The sequence below is a fragment of the Hippichthys cyanospilos genome, chromosome 19 (assembly GCF_059441005.1).
Source record: "Hippichthys cyanospilos isolate Australia breed blue-spotted pipefish chromosome 19, RoL_Hcya_1.0, whole genome shotgun sequence".
Taxonomy (NCBI): Eukaryota; Metazoa; Chordata; class Actinopteri; order Syngnathiformes; family Syngnathidae; genus Hippichthys; species Hippichthys cyanospilos.
In genome coordinates this window covers 5,162,841-5,179,449 of record NC_142387.1, presented here as the reverse complement: position 1 = coordinate 5,179,449, position 16,609 = coordinate 5,162,841, and the positions used below count along the sequence as shown (strand labels likewise).

General features: G+C 39.8%; 3 protein-coding genes and 1 non-coding gene across 4 annotated transcripts; 2 read left to right on the top strand and 2 right to left on the bottom strand.

Annotated features, from left to right (window-relative positions):
- The first annotated feature begins 144 nt into the window (after positions 1 to 144).
- cct5 (chaperonin containing TCP1, subunit 5 (epsilon)) lies at positions 145 to 4,266 on the top strand. Its single transcript, XM_088402420.1, has 11 exons — positions 145 to 385; positions 759 to 819; positions 925 to 1,089; positions 1,167 to 1,365; positions 1,469 to 1,661; positions 1,756 to 1,905; positions 1,982 to 2,101; positions 3,176 to 3,361; positions 3,440 to 3,577; positions 3,694 to 3,874; positions 3,955 to 4,266. Exons 1-11 carry the CDS (start codon positions 281 to 283, stop codon positions 4,080 to 4,082), a joined length of 1,626 nt encoding a protein of 541 aa, XP_088258546.1. The 5' UTR covers positions 145 to 280; the 3' UTR covers positions 4,083 to 4,266.
- Positions 4,264 to 6,381, bottom strand: cmbl (carboxymethylenebutenolidase homolog (Pseudomonas)). Its single transcript, XM_088402423.1, has 6 exons — positions 6,133 to 6,381; positions 5,768 to 5,982; positions 5,520 to 5,627; positions 5,183 to 5,325; positions 5,001 to 5,092; positions 4,264 to 4,900 (listed from the first exon to the last, which is right to left on the bottom strand). Exons 2-6 carry the CDS (start codon positions 5,980 to 5,982, stop codon positions 4,721 to 4,723), a joined length of 738 nt encoding a protein of 245 aa, XP_088258549.1. The 5' UTR covers positions 6,133 to 6,381; the 3' UTR covers positions 4,264 to 4,720.
- Positions 6,382 to 6,388: 7 nt separating this feature from the next.
- On the bottom strand, positions 6,389 to 6,462 carry trnat-agu (transfer RNA threonine (anticodon AGU)). The gene has a single exon. It is a non-coding gene; the product is annotated as a tRNA-Thr (tRNA).
- Positions 6,463 to 6,696: 234 nt separating this feature from the next.
- Positions 6,697 to 16,609, top strand: LOC148407697 (E3 ubiquitin-protein ligase MARCHF6-like). The gene is made up of 25 exons (XM_088402417.1): positions 6,697 to 7,088; positions 7,935 to 8,034; positions 8,778 to 8,851; positions 9,122 to 9,265; positions 9,364 to 9,436; positions 9,537 to 9,705; positions 9,786 to 9,972; positions 10,078 to 10,139; positions 10,223 to 10,255; positions 10,701 to 10,752; positions 11,400 to 11,458; positions 11,550 to 11,630; positions 11,716 to 11,784; positions 12,022 to 12,096; positions 13,149 to 13,283; positions 13,369 to 13,589; positions 13,787 to 13,924; positions 14,011 to 14,227; positions 14,479 to 14,548; positions 14,758 to 14,939; positions 15,213 to 15,347; positions 15,471 to 15,560; positions 15,664 to 15,796; positions 15,894 to 16,029; positions 16,132 to 16,609. The coding sequence occupies exons 1-25, from the start codon at positions 7,070 to 7,072 to the stop codon at positions 16,217 to 16,219; spliced, it is 2,742 nt and encodes a 913-aa protein (XP_088258543.1). The 5' UTR covers positions 6,697 to 7,069; the 3' UTR covers positions 16,220 to 16,609.

The window sequence follows — 16,609 nt, the reverse complement described above, 5'->3', positions numbered from 1 at the left end:
ATTTTAACTACCGTCATGTCTCATTGCAACGAATGAAGATACTTCTGAATATCTTATTTTAACATTTAAATAAATGTATTACCCACCAGTGTTGAAAATACGTTCATATATAAAAGTTAATTATATCTACTTGGTGCTGCCCTTCCCGCCCGTGGAGTCTTCCAGAAGTCGCCGGCAGATCGGTGCGGCGTGATTCTCCCCAACACTCCAGAATTTAATCTCTCAAACTCATCATTTTATCTCTGACAAGTCCAATTTTTACCCCCAATCCTCCATCAACATGTCAACTTTAGGCACGCTTGCCTTCGATGAATATGGAAGGCCATTTATCATCATTAAAGACCAGGATAAAAAGACACGGCTAACGGGCATCGACGCACTGAAGGTACAATGGACTAGCTAGCGGGGCTTGGTCTGGCACGTTAGCTAGCATATTACCGATTTGCCTGCCGTATCATGTCCACGAGAATTATTTGACATTCTGTAGCTATCGGTGAACTGTTCAAATGTTCAGACTTTTAGCAACCCACGTAAAGTTAGTGCGGTGGTAGAATTTCGATTACATTATATGATTTTGATGTTTGATAGCCAGTATGCTAACATGAGGCCCATGTGCTCTAAAAACTGGATAGGGCTGTGGCCCTTGTTTTTCATTGATGTTAGTGGTTTTAGAATTAGACGCATCATTTTTTTAATACTTTATACCAAACTTAGTGGTTTTAAACTAATCGTTAACGTGCTCATGTTTGTGTTTGCAGTCTCATATTATGGCAGCCAAGGCAGTTGCGTCAACGCTAAGGACATCGTTGGGACCTAATGGTTTGTGATTAACCAAATGTTTGAAGTAATATTTTATTTAAAAATGGCCAATTACATTAATAATTAGATTTCCTTCTTCAAATACATTAATTGATGTGTGACTAGGGCTGGACAAGATGATGGTTGACAAAGATGGAGAGGTAACTGTCACTAATGATGGAGCCACCATTCTCAGCATGATGGATGTGGACCATCAGATTGCAAAACTTATGGTAGATCTCTCCAAGTCGCAAGATGACGAGGTTGGTGATGGAACCACTGGAGTTGTTGGTACGTTAAATCAAAATCAGATGTTTCTTTTACTGTAATTTTGTATATTTCTATGCATTAATTTCTTATCTTACCAGTACTGGCCGGGGCGCTGCTTGAGCAAGCTGAGCAGCTCCTGGACCGCGGAATCCACCCCATCAGGGTTGCTGATGGTTACGATCAGGCCGCACGCATCGCAATTGAGCAGCTCGACAAAATTGCAGAAACCTTCCCCTGTGATCCCAACAACACAGAACCCCTCATTCAGACCGCCATGACAACACTGGGCTCTAAAGTGTAAGTCGCCCACTATGCATGCAAATGTATTGTTTACGCTTTATGAAACCATATCTTTTTTAGGGTGCTAATCTGGTAAGCTTTTTTATTCTTCATATTTCAGCATCAACCGTTGCCACAGGCAAATGGCAGAAATTGCAGTGAATGCCATTCTCACTGTGGCTGACATGGAGAGAAAAGATGTTGACTTTGAGCTTATCAAGATGGAGGGTAAGGTGGGAGGCAAGTTGGAGGACACACAGCTCATCAAGGGTGTCATTGTGGACAAAGAGTTCAGTCACCCTCAAATGCCAAAGGTACAAATGTCACAATATATAATATTCGAGTAGCTGTGTGGCAGTTGCAAAACAATGTGGCTAATTCTGTGCCCCCCCCCCCATCATTACTCAGGTTCTGAAAGATGTGAAAATTGCAATCCTCACCTGCCCTTTTGAGCCCCCTAAGCCCAAAACCAAGCATAAGTTGGACGTGACATCCGTCGAGGATTACAAAGCTCTCCAGAAGTACGAAAAGGAGAAGTTTGTTGAGATGATCGACCAGGTTAGTTGGCCAAAGTGACAGCTGCTAATACTCACATGGTTCAAGCCCTAATGTAAAGATCTCATTGTTGTTTTAGGTCAAAAGCAACGGCGCTAACTTGGCCATCTGCCAGTGGGGCTTTGATGATGAAGCCAACCATCTTTTGCTGCAGAGCAAGTTACCTGCTGTTCGTTGGGTCGGAGGGCCTGAGATTGAGGTTAGTGACACAGTGTCTTGTTTTGTTTTGGGGTTTTTTGTTTGTTTTAGTGTTCAAATTGATTTTTGACTTGCATAGGTATCATCAGTGGCAGAATGAATAAACATTCACTGCCAGGCCAGCAGAAATGAATCTTGATGTTTATTCATATATTAAGGATATTACTGAAATGGTTTTACAAGTATTAATAATTTTATCTCCAACACGTTATCTATAACTTACCCATTCTTGTGAATAACAGATCAACAGTAAATATAATGTATTTTCTTTAAAAATAAAAATAAAATAAATAAAAAAAATAATAAAAATAAAAAATAAAAAAATCCTTATTTGACAGAATGCAAAGCAGGTGATGAAGTAATTAGGACATTATTTTTTTACTTAAATTTAGTTGTATTTAAATGGCTGCCATTTAACACACTTTTAATTAATTTATTTTGCACTATGTATTTTTTTTTTTTTTAACTGACTGACTTTAGGATACGTATGAAGTCGTGACATCCAGGTCAATTCTTAGCAGAACGTCGGTGCATTGTTAACTTGATCATATCAACAAATATAAATATGCATATTTACTGCCACAATTTAACTGCCAATTAATGTGTTCGATGTAATCAGTGGAAAGTTTCATACTACCATAATTCTATTGACTAGCTTTTGTCAAGTTTTACATGGTGTCAATTCACTTTTACAGAAACCATCCATACCATACATGTACGTATCAGTAAGTGCACAAGTGTGAATTGACAGCTTGGCTTTCAATAAATTATTAGAACCTCTTAAGATCTAAAAAGCAATACTGAGAAAATAACAAGAGTTTCAGTTTTAACCCACCTTCCCTTTGATTTGTATCATTTTTATCATACTGAACAGAACTAAGTCAGCAAGCTGGTATATCAAAGGCAATAACGGTAGAGCTAGCGTGTATTCACAGCCATCTTAAGCAAGGCACACCAGAGATGCGCCAGTGTTAAATTTGATCGAAATGGCCATGAAATTGTCTCTAGTCAGTAAGAAAAACAGTATACTGTTATGATTGTATTGTAGGTAGTTCATTGATTTTTCCTTCTTCAGCTCATTGCCATCGCCACCGGGGGCCGCATCGTGCCAAGGTTTTGTGAGCTGACGCCGGAGAAGCTCGGCACTGCAGGCCTGGTGAAGGAGATCTCCTTTGGAACCACAAAGGATCACATGCTGGTGATCCAAGACTGCAAGAACACCAGGGCTGTGACTATTTTCATCCGTGGAGGCAACAAAATGGTGAATTGCTTTAAATTAAGAGCACTGAGTCCCCTGTCGAATGTTACGTCATGTTAATCATCTCATATGTTTTATTAGATTATTGATGAGGCCAAGCGGGCACTCCATGATGCTCTTTGTGTAATTCGTAACCTGGTCAGAGACAACCGTGTTGTCTATGGAGGAGGAGCTTCGGAGATTGCTTGTGCTCTTGCCGTCAACCAGGCTGCTGACAAGGTTACCTCATTTCCGGATGGAATTAATGCAGCATTTAGCCCTTTTATGTTTTTCAGCCATTGTTTTAGCCATTTTATGTTGCTCATTCCTAATTGTTTTTCTTTCCCATTTTCTAGTGCCCATCATTGGAGCAGTATGCAATGAGGTCATTTGCAGACGCTTTAGAGGTCATCCCCATGGCATTGGCTGAAAACAGCGGCCTAAACCCAATCCAGACCATGACAGAAGTCAGAGCCAGACAAGTTAGGGATAAAAACCCGTACCTGGGCATCGACTGTCTGCACAACAACACCAACGGTGCGTAGCCACATGGAATTGTGCCTTCATCAAAACAGTTTCTTACAGGTGTTACTTAAATTCTGTCTATTTCATCGCAGACATGAAGCAGCAGCATGTGATCGAGACCCTCATTGGCAAAAAGCAGCAGATCTTGCTGGCCACTCAAGTCGTCAAGATGATCCTCAAGATCGACGACATCCGAAGCCCCGGGGAGTGCGAAGACTGAAAGCCCCCCGAAGATCATAAAGGCTCAATTGTGTTCTAGAATGTTGCAGTCTGTCTGAGCGGTTCAAGATATTGGAGGCACTTTCTTAGCACTGCATTCAAACCACACTGCTTACTGCTATTTATCCTTTGATACAGTTCGCCCCAGTATCAGAAGTTGTCATTAAAATGTTGGTCGGTGGAAAGGTCTAAATATTTTTATTCGGCAACAGGTCAAATACTCATTAGTCATTCATGTCAACATTGGTACTTTTTTTTGTAGCGTTTAGGCCTGTTATCCACACTCAAATTTTGAAAACTGGCCAGAATGAAGAAACGCTTACAATTTTAGAATAGTTGTATTTTTTCTTAATTTTTCATTTTTCACCATACTTTTTACTGTTAATTAATTTTTGATATGATTAGGATAGAAAGCATGTTGAAGTTTAATTTTAAGACTTAGTTGGGGGGTATGTACAGTTCCATTCACTGCCATTTCAAACACTTACATCTGAAGGTTTTGTTTTTTCTAATCGACTGTGGAAAACTATTTTACAAAATACCCACTCTGAATATTTTGAACATGCTAACAACAGTGCTCTCATTTACTTATGAAAACACCGATTCGCCTTCCTCTGCATATTTTCCACTTGCAGTTATTTAAATGTACTTGTTCAGCCAGTTGATCATATCAGTTCTGGCCTCCTGAATTCTCGGTTCATCTGTCGGGCTGATGTCTTCTCTCTTTCGGTGGGCGAAGCCGTGGTTCTGCCCGGGGAAGATCTTCACCTGGTGATCCATGGCGCATCTCTCCTTTAGCTTTGCTTCAAGAGCACTTACCTAATGAGCAGAAATTGTCAGTGGTTGCAATGAAATACAAAATTGTTACAGAACACAAAAATTGTAAGAGAAAAAACTTATTTTAAAAGTCTATTCTTACTTGATCCAGTGGAATTAAATTGTCCTTCTCCCCAAAGATAAAAAGGGTTGGGCACTTCAGCTCATACCTGTCCTCTCCTTCCCGTATGATACCTACATATTAGTTACATATTGCATTATAATACTCAAAACACTAAAATTCAGGTGTTTTTGTTTAGGGTCACAATTGCACAGATGACCTACCATAAAATGACACTCCAGCTTTAATTTCAGAGTTATGCAGGGCCAGATAATGCGTGGCAACACCTCCCCAACAGAATCCTACCACTCCAATGCGTTTGACACCACATTGCTCCTTCAAGAAACTCAGCAGTAAGGTCACCTCTCTGAAAATCAAGTGAATTCATGTCTCCATCAAGGTCGAGAAACCCTAAAAGAGTTAAAGTAAAATCAACTGCCATGACTGAAAATTCAAATCCGCTTCCAACTATTGTGAAGGTGCCCTTGGGCAAAGACAACCCAGCCCCTCTCCCGGATTTTGTGACGTGCATTACAAAATACACAACAGAGCTGTTAGTACTTTTTGATGTTGGTCGGCTTTTTATCTTCCAGCCACTCCGTAAATTTGGACCAGTCATGTGATGGGCTCCATGGCTCCTTCCCCAGGAAGAAATCTGGGCAAACAGCCCTGCAGAGCACAAGATAGCCATCAAAATCTTATCACTATTACAGTATACTTTTAAATGCAAACATAAAATTATTCCGCTGGCGTTGTACTTCTTAGCATTATTATATATTCAGTGAGTTCAAAACATGCATCCAACACACAAGTATCCATTGGCAGCAAGCATATCAGCCATGTATCTGGTGTTTGGAAGCTTCCATCCATATATGTCTTGGATGACAATTATGGCCTTGTCAGATACTGCCGCGGGCTTCACTAAATATGCTTCAAAGTGTTCTATCTGGACCTCCTTGCCAAGACCTCCATACTCCATTCGATCCCCAATATCGCAAGGACACGGTCTCGCCTCGTTCGCCATCTGTGTGTACGGCACACGCACACACAGACTGCATGTCAATGACCCGAGAAACGTCAGTACAAATGCCGACAAAAAAAGAAACAAGGCACGTTTGTTCATTTTCATTGCAAGTATCACCAAAAGAGCAACAGACGAGTGTTTCAAACGTACCGTACTGTTCTCCAGCCAGGAAAGTTATAGGAAGTGAGTTTTTAGCATATTCCAACGGGTTAGTTTGCGATCCGGATTCGCCGGTTACCTCTGTCAAAACTTTCAAAATAAAAGCCTGATGAGAATGGCGACGTAGAACAGACATTTTACTTTTATGTAAGATAGCTACGCCATTTTAGCCACTTTCACCAATATAATATCCTGTTTCGTACTGCGCTAACTGCCTGGTCCCAAATAGAACTGGTTATCGATGAAAAGGCACCGCTGGGATTCGAACCCAGGATCTCCTGTTTACTAGACAGGCGCTTTAACCAACTAAGCCACGGCGCCGTTGTTAGCACATAGGGAACACTTGATTACAATTACGGAATGCAGATGTAACGTTACAAATTGGATGTATAATGTAGGTTGCTAGCAAAACCGATTGCACGAGGTTTGGATCAAAGGATAAACCTAGAAACGCGCTTGTTATAGATTTATTCCCCGGTACACTAGACGGCAGTATGAAGGCGGAGGGCTGGGTTTCGATTTATTGTTCATAGGCGAAGACCACTGGTGAAGACTGTTGTGACAGGAGCTCTAGCCCATAGCGCATGCGTCAAGCTTCAGCTAGCCTTTCGTCGTCTGCCTTTTAACTGTCATTACAACCTGTACTGTGATGCGGTGTTTCTCGTGGTAACTGGAAAAAAGTAGAAAGTGAAATTAGTATAATCAAAAAACCTTTTGGATTTTTAAATTAGATACGGCAAAAAGGCGCTGGGAGTTTCCGTCTGTTAGGAAACCATTTTCTGTTGCTGATGCATTCTGACCCATAAGGTTAACGTTATGCTCGTCTCGCTAGCTTAACTTGGCGAGCTAAGCTATTTCGTCTGTCGTTGATGGGTTCCGTGAACGAGCTACACCAGGAAAAAACAGCGACTCTCGCTTTGTGAACAACATGGACACGACCGAGGAAGGTAAACGCAGGTGCTTCGTCTTGGTTAGCGTTAGTTAGCATTAGGTTAGCATGATCCTTAGCGCATCATCGAGAACCACACCAAGCTGAGCTGGCCTGCTCGTGCTTAAACGGCTAACACTCGTCTTTATTGACGATATGTTATAATGTGGTGTAGCGCCTATTCGGAATGCCGATTACAAACTGCCAAACGATAGTATATATCAAGTACATTTTAATCAGTAAAAACTATAGTACAGACTACTGTGGTTCGTGATGTCATTAGCCGTCTATAGCAATGTTCACTACATAAGGTACGCCATCTAAATTATGCAATTACAGTATATGAAGACACACCCATTGACCCACAAACGACGAGAAATTCGTATTCCTTACTGTGTATTTTTTTTATCATTGTATCATACTAAGAGATAGTAAATGTATGTTTTTGGATCGTAAATGAATGTTATTGTCAGTCGAAAGACAGGCGAAATAAAACAATTTAAAAACTGAAATTGCAGTAAAACTAGTTGTCTTGTACTAATGAATTGGATTGTGGGTGGACCGCAATCCGTTGGTTAGAGCTACTCCTTGGAAATTGGTTAATGAGTGTCAGTGTAATTCACGCGTGTGATTTTTTTACAATAAACATTCACATTTTTAAATTGATCACTTTTTAAAACGTTCAAAGGAAATCACAATGTATCATTGTTAGTGGGGCATTTCCAGGAAAGGCCAATTGACTACTGGCTTTAAAATGAATAGAGCCTACATGTTTCCTTTTTTCTGTAAATAGTTTTTGGCTGTAATATTGAAAATAACAAAACTCTCAATTTTGTCTTTGTGTGTTTCATGTATGCATCCTCAGCGGATATTTGTCGTGTCTGCCGCTCCGAAGGGACTCCAGACAAACCCCTATACCACCCTTGTGTTTGCACCGGCAGCATTAAGTTCATTCACCAGGAATGGTTAGTGAAAACGACCTACACGTAACAATTATATGACAGTTACTGTTTGGCTATTTTTAGTGTCATTAGTTAAGGATTTGTGTTTCCCCTAGATGTTTAAGCCATTAGGTAATGATCAGATCAGGTTTATGGTCAGATTACTACACAAAGAGCTGGGGGTAAACTCCAACAGGATTTTTCATTTTCATAAGGGACTTTGAATTTTGTTATGTCAGACTAACTTACGGGTTGAACATTATTGCTATTGCAGCCAACTTAATGCAAGGATGGCCAGAGAACAAGTTTTCCCTCCATATCTTGGTAGGATGCCTCTCACATTATGAACTTGAGATGCGGGATTGGTACCGTGGACATAAAAGCAGCCCAAACAAAGTGTTGTTCTGTCATTGTTTCCTGCTCATCACCAGTAAAAGGTTGGGCTTGGGTGGGGGTGGGGTGTCCTCTGCATGGAGAGAAAAAAAAAAAGCCTGGATGGTTCTGGGCAGCCATTGAATCTCACCATGAATGTGACATTCAAGTCACCCTACTCCAACCACCTAACTGCGGAACAATTAATAAGTATATGTAATTTTACTTTTTAAAAAGTCAAAATAGCCCTGATCAACAGACCTATTCATATTTCATTGTCGCGTAGGTTTGACACAGTCATTCTGAAAGGCACTAGTTTCATTTTTGTACCATGTGATTGAACAACTATGTTATGCTTGAATGCAGAATGTTCACCTTCAAATGTTGCTTTACAGTTTGGTCCAGTGGTTGAAACACAGCAGGAAGGAGTATTGTGAATTATGCAAACACAGGTTTGCATTTACACCAAGTAAGTGCTTTGTGGCCATAAGAGCCCATCAGTTTTTATTAGATATTTTAGATTTTTTTAGATATTAGATATTTTATTAGATAGATATGACTTTGTGTTTTTAAATACATAAGTATATTTGGGAATTGATTTATTTTTTTATGCATGTTTTCCAATGTGTTTACCACTGTTAGAAATTGCTTTGAAAGTGCTTAGCTATTCTTAGAATTTTATTGATAGATGTATGTGAATTGCTGATAGATTTGATAAATTATCCTGTACCTTTTCCAGTCTACTCCCCGGACATGCCATCACGTTTGCCCATTCAGGACATTTGTGCCGGCCTGCTGACAAGCGTGGGCACGGCCATCCGCTACTGGTTCCATTACACACTGGTGGCTTTTGCATGGCTTGGCGTGGTTCCTCTCACTGCCTGTGAGTATTGAATGTAAAGTTTACAACCACATATAATAAATCCCACATAGCATACAAAATGTAAATCCAATGTCGCTGTATTTCCCCATCTGTTTCAGGTCGCATCTACAAGTGTCTATTTACTGGCTCTGTGAGCTCACTTCTGACACTGCCATTGGACATGCTATCGACGTGAGTAATGAGTATTTTATCAGCATTTTGCAGCATGCTTTTCTCAGGGGAAAAAAATGTTGCTAGTGTAAAATTGCTTCCCTTTTTTTCTATTTTGCAGAGAAAATCTGCTGGCTGACTGTCTACAGGGGTGTTTCGTGGTTACCTGCACCTTGTGTGCATTTATTAGCCTGGTGTGGCTCCGAGAGCAGATAGTACATGGTGGCGCTCCACAGTGGTTAGAGCAGCACCAGCCTCCGCCCCCCAATGCTGCTGGACAAGCCAATGAGGTTTTAACTCTTGATTTTATTCAACTTGATATTTAATTGAAAGTTGCTGTGCTTAACTTGAATAATTGGCACATCTTCAGGCACAAGCGGCAGGCCCAGGAGCAGCAGATGAACCCCCTGCTGACCAACCAGCCCCTGCAGAGCCAGCAGACCAGAATGAGGCAGAGCCAGAACCCCCTGATCCACCAGAGCAGGGAGATGACCCTGAGCTGGAAGAAGAGGAGGGAGTGGCTGCTGAAGATGCCGACCCCAACAATGGAGCGCAAGGTCAGAGTGCAAATTAATTTCCTGACATCTTGGATTTGATAGAAAAGTATGTTTAATGGTAAATGTGGTCGGAACCAAAAACGTTTTGACATGTAATTCCTGCAGATGACATGAACTGGAATGCTTTAGAGTGGGATAGAGCTGCTGAGGAACTCACCTGGGAAAGAGTAATTGCAATAATATATAGCACATTTTACTAAATGTTTTTTTAAAAATCACATTAAACACTCAGTGTGTTTTTATTTTTCAGATGCTTGGATTGGATGGATCACTGGTTTTTCTGGTAAGTTTTATCCCTATTCTTTAAGGTAATGATTACCGTATTCTGTGCCACGGCACAATAATGTACTGCGACAGATGCTCGGGTGTACCTTGGGAAATTATATATTTTCACTTTATTGACACTTGAATGATTCATGAATGAGGAAATGATCTTGAAGCGCTGCTCGTGTGGCTGCATGTCAATGGGCCATGCTGCTTCTGTGTTCCCCAGTTTAGTCATTGTCCTGGGATGTTTCTTGGACGGTTTTAGTCTGTCAAGTGAATTATTTTTTTTGCCTTGTGTAGGTGTAATGACAATAAAGGTCTATATATTAGAAGTGACTGTTTTTTTAATTATGAAAATGGGTGCATTGACTTAATCAAGGTTGGGAAACACTAGCCTAATGAGCAATAGTTTTACATTCAAAATATATCTCCTTAATGGCTTCTGTGTTTTTTTTCCGTAGGAGCATGTGTTTTGGGTGGTGTCGCTTAATACCCTCTTCATCCTGGTGTTTGGTAAGTACACTGACCCTATCATTTTTGCATGCTTTCCTTTTTATTTAGAGACCAACTACTTTTATTAACATAAGCATTTTGTCTTTCATAAATGAAAGTTAAAACATTGACTGCTTGCAGAATAAATTAAACTTGCGTTGGCATTTTCACCATTTTATATGCATGGTCGTCACGTGTAACATCTTTCTTATGTCGTAGTACAATATCAAATATAAGCAAGTAAGAAATGTGAAATATATTTAACAGTACCTTCAGCTTGCTAACCAAATCAGTTGGCCCAGATAATGAAATGCTAACATTAACCAAAAATGTTCAACATGTCGTCCACCCTGTCAATAAGCTCACATGTATGTTGTTAGCATCTGCATTGTCATTTTGGAATTTATTGTCACAACAGTACGTCTACTTATTACAATGACTATGAAGATAAACAGAAAATCTACATTTTTGGGTTAAATGGGAAAGTATGAAATTAAGCTCTCTTGTGCCAAAGCAAAAAAAAAAAAAAAAAAAAAAAAAAATATATATATATATATATATATATATATATATATATATATATATATATATATATATATATATATATATATATATATATATAAAATATATTGCATAATGTCTAATATTAGCGTTTCTCTCTCTGACAGCATTTTGTCCCTACCACATTGGACATTTCTCTGTTGTGGGTCTTGGCTTTGAGGAATATGTAAGACAATGGTTTTCTAACCTTAACTATACAAAAAATGTCATTATGAAGGATGTGCTTGTGTTTTTGACTTGTTGATGTTTTTTCCAAGGTTCAAGCTTCCCATTTCGAAGGATTAATTACAACCATCGTTGGGTACATACTACTGGCCATGACACTTATACTGTGTCATGTATCCTTCTACGGCACTTGCACAATGCATATTAAAGTTGTCTTCACATGTTTCTGGTGTTGATCCTTAATAAGGGATGATGTAGGGATTGGCTGCTCTGGTCCGGTTTCAGCGCTCCCGACGACTGCTTGGAGTCTGTTACATTGTTGTCAAGGTAACCTGACAGCACACATTACGCATTTGTTTTTTGTTTGGGTTTTTTTCCCCACTGGTAGAGGCATACAGTAATCCTTATCTCTGAATCAATGTCTGAATACACCTCAGATTCTTGCACAAAATATATAAATTGATTTTTTTTTTTTCCATAATGATGTGATTAGTCTTATTCCAATCCACATTTTTCATAATTTCTTTGCAATGTAGAAACTGATGTCTGGTTATCTGGTTATAGGTCTCCCTGCTGGTTGTTGTGGAGATAGGTGTTTTTCCACTGATCTGTGGCTGGTGGCTCGACATCTGTTCCCTAGTAAGAATCTATTGTTTGACTAATTTGCTGTTGTATTTAACCACACTGTGCATCTTATGACAATATTTGATTTGTACAGCTTTACTAAAAATTTAACCTAAAATGAAGTGTTGCATAGTGGCTCAGCCAGCATTTGTTTATTGGTCTTGCTGATTGGATTAAGGCCAACGTAATTGAGATTGCCTTAACCATGACAAAACCACCTTTGTCATTTGCATTATAATCTTGCTAGCTCTCCGTTGAAGATGTTCAAGGAAAGAAAAACAGACACAGTTTTAACTGCTGACCAGAGTTAAACACGGGATAAAATAAGGGTATAATCTTTCACATTAGTTCAAATGTGCCATGGTAGTGTGGAATCAGATGACATATCCATCAATTTGTCAGAAATAGAACACGGCCCTTGCAATTCAAATCAACACTGTATAGCTGGGCTGAATGTACAATATTCAAAATTGACATTCTTCGTAGAGATGAACAAACATTCACACAAGGATATTGGCACTTCTTAAATTAAGTCTTTTAAACTCTTTGGTTTTTATATTATTGGAGGTATTATTTTTAATGTTTTTTTCTGTTTTACATGAACAAAATCTGACAGCACTGCACTGTATAAAATTGACACAGTTTACATACTTAGTGATTTGTGTCTAATGTTTTTTTAGTTGGACGAAAGACGATTTTGACTCATTCACTACCAGCCCATTTAAAATGGATGATGTCTATTTGTGTCAATGGCAGTGAATGAGTGAAATTATTTATTGCCAGCCAGGTAGATTTGATGTCTATACTCATCAATAGAAGAGAGTGAGTTAATCTGTTTCATAATGAGCAACAGGTGGCATACAGATTAGTTGCACATTCTGCCATCTATTGTGGACAAGTGACTGTTCTGCCTTAGACTATAAATGATCATTTATGGCTCAATTAAGAGAAATTGCATACTTTCCCACAGTATGCCCAATGATTTCACGGCATACTAATGTTTTGCAATAGTGTTGGGAATTATTTATACATGCTTTGTTCCTATTTAATCGACCTTTAACTCGCAGGAGATGTTTGATGCCTCTCTGAAAGATCGAGAGATGAGTTTCAAATCAGCACCAGGCACCACCATGTTCCTGCACTGGCTTGTCGGGATGGTCTATGTCTTTTACTTTGCTTCTTTCATTCTACTTTTAAGAGAGGTAAGGCCATTTGCAATTTGGGTATTATTAGCCAGGGAAACAATAACATTTTTTAACTTATTTTCCTGTCTTATTTATATTTCAGGTGCTGAGGCCTGGAGTGCTGTGGTTTCTGAGAAATCTCAATGACCCAGATTTTAACCCAGTGCAAGAGATGATTCATCTTCCCATATACAGACACCTGCGGCGTTTCATTCTGTCGGTGGTGGTGTTTGGTTCCATCGTGTTGTTAATGCTGTGGTTGCCTATCAGGTTGATTAAACTACTGATGCCCACATTTCTGCCATACAACGTCATGCTTTACAGGTAACTAACTAGTAGACTACAACTTTGTTGCATTTTTGTTAATTATTCTTTAAGCTGTTTTAGTAGTGCCAGAGGAGAAATTGTGTGTCTTTTTTACGACTAAAATTAAGATGATCAACTGTAACTATTGAGTTTTCTGTTGTATATGCACCTCTGTGTGTTGTTGAAATGACCTTCTGTGAACCTTTCTCCCTCAGCGATGCCCCAGTCAGCGAGCTGTCTTTAGAGCTATTATTACTTCAGGTTGTGCTGCCAGCTTTATTGGAGCAAGGGCATACTCGCCAATGGCTCAAGGGCTTAGTTAGGGCCTGGACAGTCAGCGCTGGATATTTATTGTAAGTACCAAAGCCAGTTGTGCTGCTTCAATTCACTGCGTGTATTTTAATTTATTTATTTTTTCTTCCCATCTCTGCAATTACAGAGATCTCCACTCCTACCTCCTTGGGGAGCAAGAGGACATTGACGCTAACCAGCCTGTCAATAACAACAACAACCCTCCCCCTGGAAACCATAACAACAATAACAACCCGCCACCAGCAGTTGGCGAGGGCTTGCATGCGGCCCACCAGGCCATCTTGCAGCAGGGCGGACCAGTGGGCTTCCAGCCATACCACAGACCTCTCCGCTTCCCATTCAGGGTGAGATGATCTTTTTTGTTGTTGTTTTTTTGCAGCTCCATAGTAGTTCCTCTATAATTAGGAAAACTACGAACATGTGTTAAACTCAACCTCAGCAATGTTTTACTATGGTGAAAGAAAACTGCCTCATAATTTTCCTTAAAATGTGGGCAGGCGTGGTTCAAACTGAAAAAGCTTGTCAAGTATTTTTAGTTTATATGTTGGTCTCTCTTTGAGTTACTAATACTTAAAAATGCTCCTCTTTCCTCCAGATTGTGCTACTCATAGCATTTATGTGCATCACACTGCTGGTGGCTAGTCTTGTGTGCCTGACTCTACCAGGTGAGAGATACAGCACACGTGCATTTTTTTTTCCTATTTCACTCATCCGTACCCACTAACCAGAATTGAATGTCCTGTCCATTTATAGACTTCTGTGATGCTTGTGCAGATCCATATTTAGCTCAAACTGCAGTTTACTATTCCCTGATTCAAAGGACCATCTTGAAATTGAAATAATTAAGGCGTTTGGGTTTTTTTCTGCACACTAGTGTTCACTGGACGCTGGCTGATGTCCTTCTGGACTGGAAGCTCTAAAATTCATGAGCTGTACACAGCAGCTTGTGGCCTGTATGTCTGCTGGTTGTCCATCCGTGGTATCACTGTGCTGCTGGCTTGGATGCCCCAGGGACGCACTGTCATCGTGCACAAAGTTCAAGAGTGGACGTTCATGGTGAGTGTTAGGAATCTGTGTCTTTAATTGATAATATAATTAGCTGATTGTTATGATAATCAATCCATTAGACAGTCTGGGTTGTCATGCTTGCATCATAACATTTTATTTCCCATCTATAATTCAGTAATTTTCCTATGAGGTCCTTGTAGGTTGAGTCAATCTCTGTCTTTAACTGTCCTGTGTTGCTACCATGAAGAGTGAGCTCATCATTTTGATAGAATTTCTACTGCCCTGTTTGCTCATCCAGCTTGAAATGACTTGTTTTTGTAGATCCTAAAAACCCTGGTTGTTGCTCTGCTGGTTGCTGGAGTCATCCCACTGTTGTTGGGTCTGCTGTTTGAGCTAGTCATTGTAGCTCCTCTCAGGGTACCTCTGGATCAAACGCCCCTCTTCTATCCCTGGCAGGTAAGTTCCTTCACAGGATTGATATCTATCAATCACCTCCAAAGTTTGTTTGTTTTTTTTTTAACCGGAACATCTTGACTATCTGCTGAATCATTGTGTTGATGTCCCGCCTCTTGCCTTTAGGATTGGGCCCTTGGAGTGCTTCATGCCAAAATTATCGCAGCCATAACATTAATGGGTCCGCAGTGGTGGCTAAAGACTGTAATTGAGCAGGTATTTTTTTTTTTCAATGGATAATCTTTTTTTAACTATTAGTTTTGTGTGTCTCTTCAGCAAATTTGTTGCATTTTCACTGATGGTTTGCCCCTCTCCCCAGGTGTACGCTAATGGAATTCGCAACATTGACCTTCATTTCATTATCCGTAAATTGGCAGCACCAGTCATTTCAGTCCTGTTGCTGTCTCTGTGTGTGCCCTACGTGATTGCCGCTGGGGTGGTGCCTGCTGTTGGTGAGTTAATTAGGACATTTTCTTACTTTCAAATTGTTGTTCCTTATTCTTATGCTGTTATACCCTTTTATGATAAACAAATGTATTGGTCCCATAGGGGTGACCCCAGAGATGGAGATTCTAATGCAGAGGAGAATCTACCCTTTCCTTCTGATGGTGGTGTCACTTATCGGCATCCTGTCCTTCCAAATACGACAGTTTAAACGCCTTTATGAGCACATCAAAAATGACAAGTAAGAACATTTTTAGTGTAGTTAAGTGGCATGCTTTTCACATACTATTTTTTTCCAATATTGTTGAAATGTGACTGAATCTTTGTTTTGATGTCTATGCAGGTACCTGGTTGGCCAAAGACTTGTCAACTATGAAAGGAAGGCAGGAAGAGCAAGCTCAGTTCCCCCTTCCAACCCCATCGTAGAATAGTTACACCCATGACACCCCCTCACCACCTTTTGATTTGATCAGTCACTGGACTAATCCTTTTAGAATCTCCATTGGATCTTGGTGGATTTCATGGATGTTATTCAGTCCCAATTTCCTTCTAATTCCCATTACTGTTGGGAAGGGAAACATGTATTATAATCATGGGACAGCAATGTAATCTCCTCCAACAGAGTGAGTGTGAGGGAAGGTTTTGAGTTGACTTTTTGTCTGTCGTTCTTGCCTTTCTTTGTAAAGTGCTGCCTGATAATTGTACATGTGTAAATACTTTGAATGCAGATTTTGTCTTAAAAAAAGGAGGACAAGGACAAATGTGACGACCATTGTACATCTTAAAAGTGTATGTATAATTTATTAAATCAAACCAGCATT

What these genes read in the sequence shown, in the direction of transcription:
- cmbl (XM_088402423.1), bottom strand. Translation starts at nt 5,982, where the DNA reads ATGGCGAACGAGGCGAGACCGTGTCCTTGCGATATTGGGGATCGAATG. An exon ending in AGCTGGAGTGTCATTTTATG is followed by an intron (nt 5,093 to 5,182) that starts GTAGGTCATCTG and finishes ACTAATATGTAG; the next exon opens with GTATCATACGGGAAGGAGAG. An exon ending in ATTTAATTCCACTGGATCAA is followed by an intron (nt 4,901 to 5,000) that starts GTAAGAATAGAC and finishes TCTGCTCATTAG; the next exon opens with GTAAGTGCTCTTGAAGCAAA.
- LOC148407697 (XM_088402417.1), top strand. An exon ending in AGGAACTCACCTGGGAAAGA is followed by an intron (nt 10,140 to 10,222) that starts GTAATTGCAATA and finishes TTTATTTTTCAG; the next exon opens with ATGCTTGGATTGGATGGATC. An exon ending in GTCTTGGCTTTGAGGAATAT is followed by an intron (nt 11,459 to 11,549) that starts GTAAGACAATGG and finishes GTTTTTTCCAAG; the next exon opens with GTTCAAGCTTCCCATTTCGA.
- cct5 (XM_088402420.1), top strand. Translation starts at nt 281, where the DNA reads ATGTCAACTTTAGGCACGCTTGCCTTCGATGAATATGGAAGGCCATTT. An exon ending in TGGAACCACTGGAGTTGTTG is followed by an intron (nt 1,090 to 1,166) that starts GTACGTTAAATC and finishes TTATCTTACCAG; the next exon opens with TACTGGCCGGGGCGCTGCTT. An exon ending in ACAACACTGGGCTCTAAAGT is followed by an intron (nt 1,366 to 1,468) that starts GTAAGTCGCCCA and finishes TTCATATTTCAG; the next exon opens with CATCAACCGTTGCCACAGGC.